General features: G+C 41.7%; 1 protein-coding gene across 1 annotated transcript in view; it reads left to right on the forward strand.

Annotated features, from left to right (window-relative positions):
• Nucleotides 1–18,829, forward strand: part of gucy1a2 (guanylate cyclase 1, soluble, alpha 2) — a 39,055-nt gene continuing 20,226 nt past the window's right edge. The window contains exons 1-4 of the mRNA XM_072392583.1: nt 1–1,345; nt 9,758–9,819; nt 10,834–10,958; nt 13,121–14,025. Of these exons, the coding sequence (XP_072248684.1) occupies nt 1,025–1,345; nt 9,758–9,819; nt 10,834–10,958; nt 13,121–14,025 (1,413 nt within the window). The 5' untranslated portion in view covers nt 1–1,024. The remainder of the gene's footprint in view (nt 1,346–9,757; nt 9,820–10,833; nt 10,959–13,120; nt 14,026–18,829) is intronic.

Below are 18,829 nucleotides of genomic sequence, written 5' to 3' on the forward strand. Positions count from 1 at the left end.
ATTTGCTGACCGCGCTCTCTCTCCCTGTTCACCATCTCGCGCGCCTCTACTCGAGACACTTCTTTACCCACCACAATCGAAGTTACCGTTAAAAGAAAAGGAAATAGAATAGAAACAAGGAAAGCAACGGTGACGGACAGGGAGTGCAGGCTGATATGGACGAATGATGAGAGGACGGATAATTCTCAGCCAGAGAGGAGAACCGCTGTCGCAGAGGAGGAGGAGGAGAAGGAGCGGAGGAAAGAGGGAAGCAGCTATCTGCGGTGACTTTGGGGGGTTTCGCTCCGATGAAAGAGGGAGACGCCACGTTCTTCTGATGCCAGCATGTACCGCAGGTGAGAGGAGTAACTAAGGCGCGCCCGCACTACCATGTTGGACCAGCATATTTGTCCATTTTGGCAACCATTGTTTTGCAGTTTGGTGAATTAAGAAAACATCTGCTTTGGAACAGCCGAGTTGCGGCGCAAGCCAGTGTTTCACCCTATTGAAGCTGCGCTGCTAAAACAGCTTTTTGAAACAGAACTAAGGGTTTATTTGCATTTATCTGTCTAATTATTGGAGGCATCCAGTGAAGACAGCTCGGCACCCCAGGGAGCAAAGTGAGGGGCAAAGGAGGGCTGTTTTTTAAGAGGAGATACCCCACCTCCCATAGCCCCCTTACATAAATGTTTGCGTGCTGTTAGTGCTCTCGCTCTCGGTCGACCCCCTCTCCCTCGGAGTAGGTTGCTGAGTCTCACACGCAGACGGACGCACCTCATATGCATATATAGAGACTTACAGACCTGGACTCTATCTTGCGCGCGCACATCTCAGATGCATTCCTAATTACACAGACAGACTTCACCCCTGTCACCTTATCCAACCCGCCGCCAACCCTTTCACCCCCACCCCACTGTCTGATGACTCCCCGGCGCACAGGTGGACGTGGTACGGAGCCTACTGTAGCATCATCATCATCATCGTCGTCCTCGACACTGCCACTGTCATCATCATCACCATCCTCCTCCTCTTCCTCAACAACACCATGTCCTCGTCGTCGCGCAAGATCTCATCCGAGTCATTCAGCAGCTCCGTGGGCTCGGATTGCGGGCTCGAAAGCCCAGGGGGAGACGGAGGGGATGGCGGGTTGGAGCCGGGGGACGAGAGCCGAGGTTGCCCCTTTTCTTCCTTCCCGTCCTCCCACAGAGCGGTTCTTTGGAACGGCCGCAGCCCTGCCGAGAGGTCGGCGTGCCCGGCGGGCGAGGAGCAGCAAGGACCCTGTGTACCCCACAAGAGGGTTACCAGGAGGAGACGGGTGAACCTGGACTCACTAGGAGAGAGCCTGAAGCGACTGACCTCCCCCACGGTAAGCCCCCAGCTCTCATTAGATGTGATCTTATTGAAAGTTGTCACGCCTTTAAGACGTCTTTAGCGCACATGGGCACTCCAGCTAATCTATGCCATGGCTGACGAGGCAGTTTTATGAATTTGTAAAGCAGTATGCTCAAAAGTCATTCTTTGTATTTGTATTTAAAGACATTATTAACCAAGAATCCAGAGTCACTTATTTCAAGGCACAGGGAAGTTATATATATATATATGTGTGAAGTGTGAAGAATGAGCCCGTTCCTGTCTCTGTGTCTCAGTTGTATAACAGACTTGAATGCAATAAAACAGCAATTAGAACCCAGTGCCACTGTGAGCGACGGCGTGTGATCAGGGCGCTCGCTTTTGCCTTTGTCCTTTGCGTCTTGGCATCAGCCTGGGACTTGACTGTATCTTGTCCAAGTTGTGGACAACACCGAAATGCCATTTGAGAGAAGATTTTTTAAACTTTTACATCGCTCCATGATCTCAGCCGTAGGTACATAACGAGTTTTGTTGACTCTGCAAGCTGTTCTTCCCAAAAACGTTCAGTTTTTGTGCTTAACTTTGTAGCAAACAACTGTGGCAACACGAGCACTGCAGTGTCACCCTTCTTTTGGTCGTCTGTGAGTGTAATATAGCCAATAACGGGACGATTTTTAAAAAAACTGGCTTAAATGCGAGCGACAAACCCATCGGTTTTTGGTTTGGATCCTAAAGGTGCCGGAGAAATATCCAGGTGTTTATGCTGTTTTCCATGACAGATGCGTAAAACACATGAGTAAAAAATCTCACTGCCCAGAGAAATATATCGCTTTCATCACAAGTCATTTTGCATCACTAGACATGTAACATGTCATAGACATATCGTGACAGGTTGGCTACGGTTAACATGAGCTGACAAGGTTTAATTTGACCATCCTTGGATTTAAACCCGAGCTGACGGGGCTGAGCTACAAAGTATGGTGTTTATTCTCAGTGGTACTGACAGTATAAGAAAGCAGTTTGCTGTGAGCCACATGGTCCATTGTTGACATGAAATACGGAGCCTTTAATTTCTATATCAGGCTCTTTCATATAGACCTCTTGACACGGTCGTGGTCGAAATGACAAAAAAAAAAGTGAGCATCAGCAGTATGTCTGTGTATTTCTGTCGTCCTGTCTTAAATTAAGTAACAGCTACATCTGTGGTTCATGCGAGATGAGAAACAATCCACGAGATTGAGAAATATCAGTCGGTTGATTGATAAAAGGCCATTTTTTTTTAGTCTTACAGTCGTTTTCCTTGGATTTTTATTCTCAGATGGCTGTTGTAGATTTAGCACATAAACAAAAGCTGTGCTGTTTCTTCGTGAAACTGCAGGAGGTTGTGGAAAAATATCTCTCCAAACTGCAAACGCTCGTCCTCTTTTCTCCCGTTCCTGAGAGAAATAGATGTTGCAGGATTTTTTTTTCTCTCCCTCCTATTTTGGGATGCTCAGGCTCTATTTTGCAAGATAATGACATTCAGCAGTGCAGTTATAAAACTGAAGCTGTTGTATGCTGGAGAGGACCACTGAGAGCCAACTTCAGTTCTCTGCTGCAGCTCTTACTGGCCCTGATCTTTAGTAGATGTATGGGGAAAAAAAAAACAAATAAAAAAAACCCGCTTAAAGACAGATTTTGTATAACACTCAGTGATGATCATAGTCACCGTTTATGTGTGGGTGACATTACAGAACTGCACGGTACGTGTTTATTTTCCTGCAAGTGCAATCGCAGGTAACAGTTTGGCACCAAATGGAGCCGCAGTGGTGTACTTTGGGCACAGAGACAGTGAGAGGGTAAATGTTCAACTTGTTTTCGCGGTGTCTGGTGGATGTTTATGAGCCATAGAGCGACTTAAACTCTCTGCCATTTAGTGGATTCCTCCGACAGCGTATACTCGACGCGGTTCACTTTTGTAATACGTGAAGTAGCGAGTGATTAAACTGTAATTGATGTTGTAAGTAGCGCCATACAGAAGCTAATTAGCCATCAGTTACATAAATATACTCGCTCTCTCACCCAACAACACACTGTTTATCTTTTCTTGTTTCCCCTCACACGCATGCAGACGCTACTTGTGCACACAGAGTGAGTGCAGGCAGAGGCATTGTTTAGCGCAGTGGACCGTGACTGACAGAAAAGAGCATGCTCTCTGTGTTGTCTTCACCCTGGCCACATTGACCCAGAAACGATGCACGGACACGCACACACATCCTCGCGTGCATTTCAAAAGTGCACAAGCTTTAATTTTCTGGATTTTTTTCCAAGCTTTAATTTTCACCATCATCACACCGATGGAAAGGCCCTGAAATTAGGCCCTCGTATATGAAAAGTGTGAGGCAAGCGTTTATGTGAATGCGTGGTTTCTGGTTAATCTGCATCCTTGATTTAATCTTCTCCCTCTGGAGGAAAACTGTTCAACGACAGACAAAAAAAAAAAAAAAAAATACTTGTGGCCTCTGTGCTTTGTGAGTACACGTGCCGTTTTCATTGTTCACCGGGATCGTTTGCCTTTTACTGTGAAGCAGGATTTGAGGTTAGCAGAGTTGTTGTTTTCAGGATTACAATGATGGTTGACCTCATGTTTTTTTTTTTTGCCATGTTGACTTATGCAACACACTAAACTCACACTGGAACAGGCTATTTCATAAGCACCTGACGAATCAGTTATCCTATAAACTGGCCGAGCCACTCATAGACAACTCCTTCTGGCTTAATGCGTGAAGGAAGTCTCCAGTGAGAAAATGCACTTACTGGATGTTTTCCAGAGGGGCTGAATGTGGGAAATGCAAATGCCCGCATCAGATCCACTGGAGTTTACCTGGCCAGCTCCAAATGACTCCATGTGTAAATCCAGCAGGTAGAATTGATTATGAGTGAGTGTGGATGCTGATAACAGTTGCTGCTGTGTATCGTATCGTATTTTCAGCTGTGTGGATGCATTTCCTTCTGAAAACATCCTGCTGTGTAGTGCATGTGTTGAACTCAGGACTTTTTTTTGTGAAAGCAGTTCTAACAGTTCTGTACTTAAGCCTGGATTATGAATTTTGGTTGTTGGTATTTTTCCAATATTTCACAACTCAGCTTGTTATATCTAAATTATCCCTGTAAACCTATCCATGTTTGCTGCGTGTGCATGTAGCTCCCGGGGGACCACTTAGTGTGATTATGGCTTCTGTTTACATGGACAATAATATTCAAATATTGGCCCGATTAAGACCTGACTCTGAAGAACTGCTACATAGACAGCATTCTGATCATCTTCACACAAATAAGGTCATATTTTGGGAAAGCGATAACTGAATTAAGCTATGTGGAGACTGTCATTTGTGGTCACATTATTTAGACTAATATAAAACTTTATTGCTCTAGCCTCCAGCAGAGTCTGTGCAGAGCTGTAAAAAGAAGACATACGTTTGGGGTGAAGGAGAAACCCAAGTAGTGCTCCGTGTTTAAAATGAAATACATGAAATAAAGGCTCATGTGGATGTAAACATCACAACAGCTTAAAGGGACTTACTGTGTGCTCGAGTGTACTATGCTCTGTAACATGTAAACGTGAATATGAATGGAGTAGTCTAAATGCAGTTCATGTTAACGTTATAATGCCAATTTGATCTTATTTCGAACAAGGTAAATAGCTGCAATATTGCTGTGCATGTAAACATAAAGAACAGTTACATACACAGCTACGGTTACAGCTCGAGTCGGCCATTTACCGGGTAAGTGGACCACTGTTCTTGTCCCAGCATGCTGCCTGGGATGGGGCTCTTCTGCACACACATATTCACAAAAAGCCCTCAGTTGACAAAAAATGAGTCACTGGCGACAACTGTCTCTAATTCTACGTTCATTTGTTCAAGCTTGAAACTTTTAAAGGTTCATTTTAAAGAGCCTACCTTATGCTAATTTACAATTCAGAACTGCAGTTCCACTTGAGGTGTTTTGCATATTTTCTAAGTTAAAGACTTACTGCACAATACTGCAGCACCTCTTGTCATCTTTTACCCAGAACGGTTTAGGCCCAAAATACATCTGCGATATGTTCAGAGAATATAAACCTAGCAGAGCTCTTAGATCCAAGGACTCAGGTCAGCTGATCCAGTCCAGAGTCCAGACTAAACATAGAGAAGCAGCATTTAGCTGTTATGCTGCAAACAAGTGGAATAAACTGCCAGTGGAGATTAAACTGTCACCAAATGTAGACATTTTTAAATCCAGGTTAAAAACATTTCTATGCAAAATTTTCATTTTAATTTCATTTTAATTATTTTATTTCTTTCTCTTTATATTCTTTTATGCATTCTTAATGCTTCTTCCACACCTCGCTGCAATGCTTTTATTTTATGTGAAGCACTTTTAATTGTTTTGTACATGAAATGTGCAATACAAATAAATTTCACTTGACTTGACTTTATTTAAATTTTTTGTTATAGCTCCTATCTCTTTAGGGATTCCTCTGAGGATGGCTCACTTTTTGTTTGGGGTTACCTAACTAGCCACAAGGTGGGTATTAGATAAGCATTGATTTAGATGAGTGAGGGAAGAAAAGCAAGTTCTTTAAGCAAGTTTATGATTCAGAGGCATGAAATAAAGTATGAAACATTATTCAAAATGTTAAAAACAAACAGACAATATGGCACATTCTGCACACTTTGCTTAAAGTTACATTTGTTCTGCAATACTGATATGGTTCATAGTTACAGTCTTATCTGAAATGCGCTCAGAGCCTTCCTAAATATACTGATTAAACAAAGCCAATTGTTTCTGCTTTTTTACTTGACACTTATTTATTGCCTTATGCTGGGATTGTTTTACAAGGTGTCATCATGTGGGGGGGGAGTTTCTGTTTACTTTAGAAGTGCTTGCAGATTTGCAACTGTTAAGTACCAGTAACTGCTGCTTGGTGACCATAGACTGCACCAGTTTGTGCTTATGGAAACTTTGAGGAAGAAGATGTAGGTGAGAACAGGTCCACTGTGTGTTCCTAGGTTTGTGTTAATGGAATTCAGTCTCATACAACAGAGAAGACTAGATACCACAAGGGAAGAAAGTAATGCACAGCAACAGAGCTGGCGGTGCGATTCGGTTTTCCCTCCCATGGTAAAGAAACAGCACACAAAAGAGACAGAGAAATTGAGATATCAGAGACGGGAGCTCGAGAAAGAGAGGAAAGAAGAGCTTATTACCCAGTTTTTCCTGCTAACCCTGAGACTCCACCATACTTCACCATACCACATGGTTATCATTTCTGTGATTATATGATACCCTTTAAATTCTAATTTAGTCAATCACTTTTAGTTCATCACGATTACCGTGTTGCTATGTTGTGTGTTTTAACATCTTATTCCATGAACCAAATGATGTTGAGTCGGTCACAAGCTGCTAACCGAATCCTGCCATCGAAACATTTCTGTGTGCGACTCAGTTAGATTGAGTCTGATGTGATATTGAGTCCTGTGTACAGTGACAGTACAGACTAATGGAGATGTATGTGTACAGTATTTTCTGCCTGTGTACATGTGGCTGATAACTGGTGTGTTTGGGTAATGTTGTGGAGTCTTGTGTGTGTTCACACTACAAAATGTTGTGGTAAATAAACGGCTACATTGAAGACACACAGTTTCTGTTCCACATATGTACCTAGATATACTGTTCACATGTGTAAGTGAGGAATGGTGAGGTTTTCCCTGACAAGTCACTTGGGAATGAAAACCTTTGAGGACCACACAGCTGTATGTTGCGCAGTTGATTCGTGGAGCTTTTGTAGCTAAAAGGAACTTTTTTTGTTTCACATGGCCGCAGATAAAAATGAAGCAGAAAAATAAAACTGGTCAGCACTTAGAGGAGAAACTGACAAGACATGTGACATTATGTCTAATGTTGTAGATACAAAATGTTGCAAAACCACTTGTTTAACCTGATGCTGAAAGAACTGCCTTCACATTTTGAATGACCTGCTGACACACATACACACTTGGCCTCTGCCTGCACACTCTTGACTCTTCTACTGTCTCATTTTGCCCGACAACCCCACAATTTCATGATCTCTGTCTTTGTCATTTCCTCTGTTACACACGTGCACACACAACCACAAAAGCACGCGGACATACACAAAATCTCTCGTGTATCTGTCCGGAATGGTTGAAGGTCTCAGAATGACCTCTCCAGCTGGCACACTGTGTTCCAGTATTGTCCCAACAGCCCTGCATTTCAGCCGTATCACAGATAATCACATTGGACCCGCCCTCTTAAGCTTAGGCTGTCAGTAACGCAAAACACGCCAGCTGCACGCTCAGACACGCAGGCTGTGTATGTATTATGGTGGAAATCGTCACTCAAGCCTGATTTACGTGTTCGCTGCAGAACTTTGAAAGAAGGAAATATTAGATACCATATGCAAACATGATTTCTTTTAATGCAGGTAAAAAAAAAAAGAAGTTTTCTCCAATACTGGATATGCAAATGCATAAAATAGGATAAATTACAGAAATATCAGTTGTCTCATACAGTGTCATTGGCAAACTATAAGCAAGCCTTTTTCACATCAGCCATTTTGAGCAGTGACATGTAAAGCACAGCTATTTGTAGTGATAACAGCGACGACTCAGTTCTGTTGAATTACCCCAGTGAGCCATGAGTGTCAGAAAGGGAACCCCCGTGCGCACATAAAGGATCTTGAAACTGAGCAGCTAAATTGAATTCAGTCAATATTGATTTTGTTCACACCTGTGCTTCACTGTGAGTTGTCAAAATGTCCTCTGAGAATAGGCCCATTCAGCGAATGACAAGATGTTAGGGGATACTTCACCACAGTTCTTGATTCTGATTAGATCCCTCCTATTTTCACAGATGGTGCCGGGGGCAGCCCTGTCCCACATTTTGTCATTCCCATACACTCTATAATAGGTGAAATGAAACACACACACACACAGATCATCATTACTTCACAAGAAACATATTGCTGAATAATAGATTCAATCACACATTTCGCACACATTTTACAAGCATTTTGTGTGACTTCCAAAGAGGTTTATTTTCAAGATGGACACTTGTATCTTAATCAGAAGATTAGGAAATCAGTCTCTGATGTTCGCCTCCTCACACAGCAAGCCAGTGTTTTTTTTGTAAAGTCTGACATATTTGATTTTTGGCCCTCCCACTTCCGGCACCCTTGGCAATTACAGCAGATAGAATCACAATGAAGCATATTATTCTGTATATTTTGCTGGTTTAAAATAGGATTTTATTTGAACAGTGGGCAACATTTTTACTTTGACCCCATAAATTAAGATCTGGTGCTGCCAATTGTCTTCAGAAGTCACATAATTAATTCAGTTATGTCCACTTCTATGCAATGTAAGTGTCACATCATATCAGTACAAATAGACCTATTGAGAAAAGCCCCCCCGGTCTGCAATATCACTGAGCAAGTAGAACAACAACAAAAAAAAAGACCAAAACAGGTCAAGGACAAAGTCCTGGAGAAGAACAGGTTAGGGATAAGTTATGAAATAAAGACCTCAGAATCTCGCTTGGAGCACAATTAAATGAAATGTAATGGTGGTGCTATTCATTAATTTTAATCAATTATTTAATAATGGACCAAAGAGACCAACAAAGAAAGGGTACAGGACAGGTTTTTACACACCAGCCAAAGAGGGCATTAATCAAAGGGCTAACAAAGAAGTAGAAGGTGACCCTGAAGGAGTGTCTGTCAATGGGACCACTTGATACTGTACACTCCACAAAGATGGGGAACTGTGGAAAAGTGGTCATCACTCGAAGAAAAAAAACCACAAGAAGCAAAAACAAAAGCATGTTTGGAGTAAAAGTCACGAGGCAAACCTGTTGCAGTCTTAAAGAAAACCCAGACTGGATGGAGGTACATCTGACCCTAAACGTATCGCTAAAGTAACACTCAAGTGTTTTTAAAGGGGAAACGTTCAAATGCTTTGGAAATCCCAAACCTCAATCAGATTGAGAATCTGTAGGATGCTGGAGCAATTTTGTCTCAAAGTATGGGGAGTGAATAGATGTGCCACACGTAGAGAAACAACACGAGTGACTCTGGAAGGTGAATTCTTTAGGATGCTCAAGTTTCTAGTTTTGTATTATTTATTTATCGTGGTGGACATGTTCTGTTGACCAGATGATACCAATGGAAAGAAAGAAGAAGAAAGATCAGAGCACTTGTGGACAGAACTTAACTGTTTTGGGGATCCTAGATTCAAACAATGTAACAGGTTAAATAAACCTTGCTGTTTATTTAAAAACGTATTTATTCAAATGAGAGGAAATCACGTGCAACATTATAGCTTTGAGGAAAAAAGAAAATGCAATGACACATGGAGATGTTCCCTAATGTTTCCACTTCTTCCTGCAGACGCAGACAGTTCAGGAAGCTCTACAGCGAACTCTACAATTCTACAGACAGCAGGAGATCAGGTATGACCATCTGAATGTTGGTATCTGTCGCTGCTTCTTTTTCTGACTTTCATCCTCTTCCTCGTCTACCCGCTGTCATGTCCTGGTGTCTCTGTCACTCGTTTCTTTCCAGTTTACCTTTAGTTTTGTCACTTGCCTGTCACATTTTCAGTTCTTTTCAAGCTTTTCATTACGTCTGCTGCTTTTGTTCTCCCTGCCACCTTGTTTTTCCCTCCCGGTTTTGGTCACACAGCCACACGAGGAAACAGATAAACACGTACAGACACACTCCTTCACCTCTTGTCTTCGCCCTGTCAAAAAAAGTTAAACTCAGAAGCGTGCATTCAGCCGGGCACAACACTTGCAGTGTTCACAAAGCACGCACTGCATACAGAGACCCAAAGATGCTGGATTAGGACTGCTATGCTTCACTTTGGCTCCAGTTGTTGGCACTTTTGGATGTGAATGTGGTGATAATCTCCGTGATTTCCCCGGATTTCCAGAAGCGATCATTTATACTGAGGCTGATGTTTTTTTAGCTTTTATTTTGTTATAGTTTAATAATTTGGAGAAAAAAAATCCCACAAAAATTTGCATATTTAAAATAAATATATTTTGGACATGTTTCTAAAGAGCAGCATGCCTGAATGCTAGTGTCCTGCAGATATTACACACAATGCTACCAAGTAATAAGTCTAGAATAAAAGCTCGGGAATACGGCCACAAATACACCAGAGCTTTAATAGCAAGCGAGTGTGTGGTGATAATGCTTTACTCGCTTGCTGTTGTTGTTGATAATGAAAATCAATATGTAGCATTGATCTGAACACAAAATAGTCCCCAAGGAGCCACAGCTACTGTTTACCATCATGCTCAAAAAACTGACGTTTCCATGGCGTATGTTTTACATCCTCTTCACGATGCTCTGCTCCATCCACATTCATGGAAGATCTTAGATGGATCTTAGAGAAGCTCTTCTTGTTACCGGTCTCAGAATTGTTCATGAGTGTGTGCTTGGTTTCTGTCTTTGGTCAGGTGTCAGGATATTGGAAGTGGGGAAAGTCGCAGAGAGAAGAAAGACGAGAAGTGCCCATTTCTTGAAAATTCTGGTTCAGAGGAAGACGTCCTACAAATCCTTCAGTACATGGCCACAATATTGGGTAAGCGCGTGAGTGGAAGTGACGTCACTTTGTGTCATCCATTTAGAAAGGAAGGGCATGGATGGAGAGGTTTATACATGACCTCATCTGGTATTTTATGGTTATGTTTTTGCTAGGAATCGATTGTCTGCAAGATATACAGACTCTGCCCTGTGTGCGTATTCGTACTCAAAAACAAAGAGTCCACTGAGAACTGACTTTTGAAACATTGCAGACACTTTTAATGAAAAAGACAGATACAGTATCATGACCCAGGTTCACAAATATACAACTATTTACACATGCAAAAACATACTGGCACACACACATACAAACGCTCTATGACTCACTGTGGAGGTTTCTACTGTCTCTAAGGCTCGACATGAAAAAAAAGAAAGAAAAGACGCACACGCATTGTCCTGGTGAGTCATTCTGTACGGCTTTGTCCACCCTCTGTAAAATCTAAGATTTTCTCCTGCCTTTATCTCTTACATCCTTCCGGTACTCATTCTTTGTTCTGACTGTCCGTGGTGCAGACTTACCACCTCTGTGCGCCTAACGTGGAGCTTCCTAGGAGCTCTAAAGATGATTCTATCCCCTCTGAAAAAGGTCCATACATACAAACAAAACAGTTTAGCCCCCATGAAATACATGTACAGCATATATTTCTTTGTCTTTAGACATCACTAATTGATGTCAAAAAGCTGTCAGCTCTTTAATGGTCTTTGCTATTCCCCTAAGTGATCCAAAAATGTTCGTTAGGGTTAAAATCCAGGGACTGATTGGCTGCTGAAAAAAAAAAAAATCAATAAATTCTCAGTATTCAGAGAAACTTTTGGACCACTCATAAGTTCAGCTGTGAAATTCTCCCACAACAGGATGAACTAATTTCCATGCTGTCTATTGTGTCTTTTGCCCTTCTAACTCAAGTTCCAGCTGATCAGTAAGTCCAATCTGTTTCAGTTCCTCAGTGAAACAGACTCACGGAAGACTTCATGCCAATTTATTTGGACTTCATCTTTAATCTGTGTTTTGGTCAGAAATGTGACGACTTGAGTGCTTTGATGATGCGTTTGTTCTTCAGAAGATTATCCGGCAAGTCTGTGGGAAAAGCATGTAGCTTTTGTTCATTCTTACAAAGTCTAGAAGCTTCTGATTTAGTTTAAAAGTTTAAACTTTGAGTGTGATGTTGCCACCGTTGTCTTTTAGAAAGTGTCTTCTAAATGCTACCAGTGATGTTTAGTTTCCATTAAAAAAATTAAATAGATTTTCACCTTTTAAATCTTAGTTTTTCAGAAAAACCCTTTATTTTTGTAGCGTTTGGGAGGTGTGGTTGATCCATTCATCCATCCATTTTTATACTGCTCATTTGGTTTGAATCGATCTTTAAGCAAATAAGCCAGATATATTGATCTCCCAGCTCTTCCATGGAGATCCAGAGTTTCCTGTCCAGATGGGACATAAAATCCCTGCAGCTTGTTAGAGGTCTGTCCTGGGACCTTCTCCCAGTTAGATTTGACTGGAACACAGGCACACGGAGAGGTAGAGGACACCTCAGGTTATGTTCTTTAAGATCGGCTTAATATTCAAAGTCCTCTATTTGTCATAAACATTAACTTCTTTTATTCTGTAAGGAGAACTCTCGTTTCTATTTTTTCAGTTTTACTTATATTAAATGTAAATCAAAATTTATGGCTAATCCTTTAATCCTGTTTTTATTTATTTTCTATTATTTATTCAGTTGGCTTATGACATGACTAATTTATCCTATCTATATTCATTATTTTGGCAAGGCTTTGATGTTTGATTACTCTGAATTTTGATTTTCCGTGGTTGATTTGCTGGGAATAATTTTTTACTAAATTCAAATCTTGGCTAAACCATGTCATGGAGCAGCGGTAACAGCGGGTTTGATATAAAATGTAACAGAAAAACACCTGGGGCCTAACCTTTGATGTGCATGTTTCCTCTCTGAGAAATTAAATCTAACATAACAGTGAACCAAGAAGGCTGCAGACTGCCTAATGACATGCTGGCTCTCTTATATAATATTGCAAATATTCACAAATTGAATCTCTTCATGTTTCTGTTGGCATACGATGCTGTTCAAAGGTGTATAGTTGCGTGTCATTGTTGATGGCATTTTGCGTGTATTTTGATGTTTTGCATCACCTCTGTCACAGGTGTGCCATTCTGCGAGCTGCGGGAGCATTTTGGAGAGGAGTTCCTTGGCCTCTGCTTTGAGGAAAACGAGCGCGTACTTCGGGCTGTAGGCGGCAACCTTCAGGATTTCTTCAATGGTTTTGACGCCATTTTAGAACACATTCGCACCTCCACAGGGCGCCGTGCCTCATCCGAGAGCCCCTCCTTCCAGTGCAAGGATCCCCAGGAGCAGGAGAAAGGGAGAAGAAAAGTGGGCAAGATTGGAAATGAAAGCGATGGAAGAGGGAAGGTGTTACTTCTTCACTGTTTCAACCCTGCCCCTGTTGTTGGATTGGTCATGCCAGGTTTGATCAGAGCTGTTGCCAGGCGGATCTTTCATTCAGAGGTTGAGGTGGAAGAGGTGCCACCTCTAACTCCCCTGTTGCCTAATGAAGATACAGAGCATACAGACTGTGACTCCACGACGCCGACTCCCACTGCGTCCCCCACTGCATCGCCCTCCTCATCCCCATCCCCTCCCTCTCCTTTTCCAACTTCTGTTCCCACAGTTTGCATTTCCTTCCAAATCCAGGAGACGTGCCCTCTCTCCCTCTCTTCCCACCCCAATTCAGCCTCAGTGAGCACTAAAAGGCCCCCCCTCTCACTCTCCACCAACCCCAGTGATCTGCGCATTAGCCTGGCCACGTTTTGCCGTGCCTTTCCGTTTCACCTTGTCCTGGGGTCTCGTATGGAGCTACTGCAGCTCGGAGAAGGACTGAGGAGACAGACTCGCATTGAGCCCCACAGGAGCCTCTCATTTAGGAACTGTTTTGAAATTGTCTCACCCAAGATGGAGCCCTCATTCCAGGGCATACTGCTGAGGCTTGCATCACCATTCACCATCCGCACTAGGCCTGACACCACACAGACTGGCACCAAGGAGAAGGTAAAGCTGTCGTTTTTCGCTGTTCTAGTTAGGGCTTAAAAAACTGCTTCCAAGCTTTGACTGCTGCTGTGGTTGCTGGTGTCCAAGTCACCATTTGCATGCGTTGTATCTCTTTTTTTTTTCATCGTTGAATGCTGACACAAACATTCCAAGCACCCAGTGTTATTATAGTTTGATATTATACTTTAAGCTTCAAGATTATTTTGTTGGAATTCATTTTCATACATTTCATCTTAGAGTCACAACCCTCTTCTATAATTACCTACACAGACACAGCTTACAAGTTACAACTGAATGCTTGAAAACACACTTGTATTGATTCAGACTTTGATCTGTAAAGTATGCAAAAATAAGCCCCAAAAAGTCCAGCGTCAGATAAAGCTTTAAATCTAAAACAAGCGTGTCAAATGATCTGAAAACGTTTTAATTGCAGATGATTTTCTCTCCACACCTAGCTCCAAATCAAAGTTTAAATGTCCGCAGACGATTCACATCAAAGCTCAGGCTCACATCAGGTTGCTGGTGATTTAAATCAGAAATCTGCAACACAACACTAATTCGTCCCAGAAACTATTGTTTTTTGTCTTTGGTACCACAGACAGATAAAACTCAAGCCTTGGCATCATTGTGTTCCACGGCCATCCAGATGACACATAAGAGATATACTGTTGGAATGGGTGACACATCCCATTGTTCAGATGATTATGGTTGAAAAATTCCTCTCCTCTGACACTTTTGACCACTCAAATGTCTCAAATGTAGGACGTTTTTGAACATTGTCATGGTCAAGAATGGGACTTTCTGTACCGATGACAAATGTAATGCTCTGCTGTTATCGTTTTAGAGTTTCTACTGTTTCATTTCAACTAAATGAGTGCCAGAAGGACACAGTTTGACACAGTTTACGGTTTGTTACAGATGTGCCCTTTAGATACACTGTGTTCTCTGACAAGGTCAAATTCAGTCTGAGTTTAATGTAGCTGGATATGTTCATTTTTTGCTGGACTTCACAGTTAAAGGGATGATAGCGGCGTTGTTACGAGCCAAAGAATACTGTATGCACCACCTTCTAATGAGCAAGAAACAAGAGAACAGGGAAAGTCAGTTTGACGGTGGTACATATGTGTAGAATACCATTCCACCACAACATCTGCAATACTCATGTGTTTTTCACATGGGGAGTGAGGTTCGAATTGGTTCCAATTGGCCAGAAAAATGATTAATCACTTGGAACTGTTTGTGCTATATCCTGCTCTTTATTGATTGGATGGCCCCAGCAGGATGTCAGTGACAGTGCTGGACACCCTGATGCTAAACAGAGCTGACAGAGAGGAGATAAATTGGACCAGCCATGGTGCAGTGCTGTGTATCTGTGTTTGTGTCAGGAGCTCAAGTTAGAGGCATAATTTTCAATGTGTAATTTTTTAAGCCTTAATACAGCAGCGTACAACTACTTGCTGTGTGAAGAGATAACAGTGCATTGATATTCTCCCCACAGCATGCAGGCTCTCTCCCTCAGCCTGCCTCACTATTTGTATTCATTGTCCAGGATGTGGACAGAAACGCACCAGTAGATAACCCACCTACTTCAGTTCATTAAAATCCTTGCAAGCAATGCGTCACGAGACCCCAGAGTTGGTTTTTCACAATGAGCTATTTTTTTGGGCTCAAAGTTAGGTTTCTCTTTCGGTTTTGGCACAGTTTGTTGTGTGGAGTCTCTCCTGCTCTGGAACGCCACCTAGTGATTTTTCTAAGGTTATACCTTACGTCTTGAGACTGAGGAGACGCACACGGAACGCTGACCGACGTTTCCAAACACTGAATGGTACTGATGATGTGCTTCGAATAGGACTTGAAAACTTGAACTGTTAATGCTGCTCCATGCACCACATTGGGAAGTGCTCACAAACGTGACTGGTAATATTAAGACGTTAAACAGCAGGAAAATGAGAGTATGTTCCTCCAGTGCTGTTTTGACTTGACATCTGTTGAAGCTGTTTTTTTTCTTTTTCTAATTGTTCTTTCTTGAAATAAGCAGGCTCAATGCTACAATGACAATGTGGATTTTTAAACATCGCAGTTACAACATTTTAGTTGCTCCGATTGGTCTTCATCACCACCGATAATCGTGAATATAATCATCTTCTTTTAAAAGGGCAGTTCCAGAGTGACAGGTCACAGCGAAGCCCACATGTCTGTCTCTAGAGGAGTTCTTAACGTGTTTTCTGTGCACACTGTTCTTTGCTCTGGCTCAGCAAACAGTTGGTACTAGTATAGCGTGAGTTTTTATTTTGTGCTGGAGCCAGTGTCCAGCTCTGGGTCTGAAAAACAGAAATTGAAACCCCTTTGATGAAAAGCTCCTTAGGATAAAGCATGCCAGAGAGAGGGAAAATAAAGAGCTAAATGAAAGATTATTGAATTGTCAGAATTACAAAAGAAGACTAAGGGTGCCCAGTTTCCGTCCCCATGAAGCCGAATCTTAGTGTTATGCCACCATTGCCTCCATGGTCTGGTATGCATATATCATGGCAGACTACTGCCGATTAAGGCACTGGAGCAGCTGCACAGTGTATATTGCTATCTGCTATCAATCTCTGGGGTTTTTACATCCCATCTGGAACTCCATTAAATTTCTCAGTCCATTGTCCTCCTTTTCATTATTAGCACCACACAGGATGGCATTTTTTTCATGCAAATATGATGGGAAATATCTGTCTTCTTGCACAAAATTCACAATGATAAAAATTTGAAAAAATAGAAGAACTGACATAATGACTACTACAAAAACTCCCTGGTTCAAAAAAAAGAAAGAAAGATAGTGATTTATAGGAATAGTACACAGAATGCATAAAGTTTTGTTCTTGTGTATGTGTTTCACATACGTTTTTATTCACATTTAGCACAGTACGGCCTATTTGTAGAGTCTGTATTCTGTTTCATGGGCATCACTGCCTCCTAAAACTGTCTCAACACTCCAAACTCTACTAGACACTTAAAAGTATGTGTTTGTAGAGCAAGAGGGCAGGCATATCTTTGCTTTCTCCTTTCACTACGAATCGTGTGTCACCTGGGCAGAGAAGTAGAAAAAGAGAGAGCCAGAAAAGGAAGGGCTGACATTTTCACTGGAAAGGGCAGAGAAAGACGGCCACAGGCCAAGGCAACGAAGGTGCGCTCCTCTGTGCTGCACTGTGGGTGTGTGTTTTAGTGGTCTGTGGTGGATTTTCAGTTTAACTTCTTTCCTCTCTATACTTAGGGATATTTGCCATGCAGGAGACATTCAAAGGCCTGCTGAAAAGGGCAAATTGCATCTCTCGCTGTCTCTCCTCTTAGTGTGAACACAGTGGTCACCACACATGGGGGGTATAAAGAGGCCATACTGTCAAAAGCTGTCCTTCAAACCTTGAAACTTTTCCTCACACTGAAATTCTATGGGCTGTCAGACATAATACACGAGATAACATCTTTTGTTTTGAGAATTTAGCCGACTCACCTTCCCCGTCTCTTTGCCTACAATAGGTGATATTTTCTTTCTCTTACACATAACAGTATGAAACAAGACAGAATCCATGAATCACAGCTCCTGCCTCCACAATGGTGATGCTTTTGCTGCTGATATCTAAAAGCAGATATCTAAAATTTTGCCTCTTTGGGTCAAAGAGTCAAAATTCTGCTTAAGATGACTCAGCGCAGCTGTAAGTGACTAGTGTGTGTGTGTGTGAAGTGCTTGATGTTAGATGGAGTCTGGACTAGCAGTTGTTTTGGCGTCTGCTCATTTTTCGCAGTTATCTGCAACAAACTATAAATCCCGCTCTATTCCATGACATTTAGCCTTTCATATATATATATATCATCAATGAAACAAAGTAGGTTAGTTTATAACGGAGGCTATGGACATGAGGATTTTTGAGTCTGCAATGTAATCTCTCATATCACAAATACTACTGTACAGCATTTCTGCATCAGCTTTGCTTGTGTGTGGATCATCTATGCACCTGCATGTTTGAGTACAAAGAAAATCTTGACATTAACACCACCTTTGATCTGAGGTAGATAAATCACTGCTGTGACGGTTTTGTTTGTCTGTTCCGAGTAGGGCGCTTTGAAAATCACTGCCCTCGCTGTCTCCGTCTACTTTTGATGCATTTACAAAGCGTGGTGGATTAAAATGCGAGGACCGGCTGACTGGCAGACAGACCAGAAGAAAACATGACAATTAATGAACATGTCATAAAATGCTATCAGTCTGTGACTGTTGAAAGCAGGATAAAATTAGGCTGATGACTTACTTGCCAGTAAGTTTAAGAGTATGAATAAAAGCTAGAGTGTCACTGCTCATTTTTATAAAGATAAGTGGGGACTGTAGTGGATGATTTATTTGCTCTAAATGTAGAAAAATTTTAGGAAGTATTCTTTATGTGAGATTGTCAGTAGTGTAAACAGTTTTATGATTTAATGGAGCAGAAACTGAATTATGTGTGCATGAAAGGGTTTTAAAAGGAAGCATAAAGCTGTCTATTTATATCTTAGATGAAGTGAAGTGGAGTTTTTTTTTTCATCAAAATCCATATTCTAACCTGTTGTGGACGAATTGCATTTTAGCAGCAGGTTTTATTCACGTGCAACTCAATGTGCAACGCTAGTTACTTGTGCAGTCAAAGCAGCTAATTACATTGACACAGTGTTGTTTGTTTGCATGTTGAGATCCTGAAAAATAAGGTATTTCACAGAGTCTCCAGTCAACTTCGGATTTGTTTATAGAATGACATTATCTTACCAACTGCAACTTTTTAAATGTGCATTAGCC

The sequence above is a fragment of the Leuresthes tenuis genome, unplaced genomic scaffold (genome assembly GCF_036924035.1).
Source record: "Leuresthes tenuis unplaced genomic scaffold, fLeuTen1.0.hap1 SCAF_9, whole genome shotgun sequence".
NCBI lineage: Eukaryota > Metazoa > Chordata > Actinopteri > Atheriniformes > Atherinopsidae > Leuresthes > Leuresthes tenuis.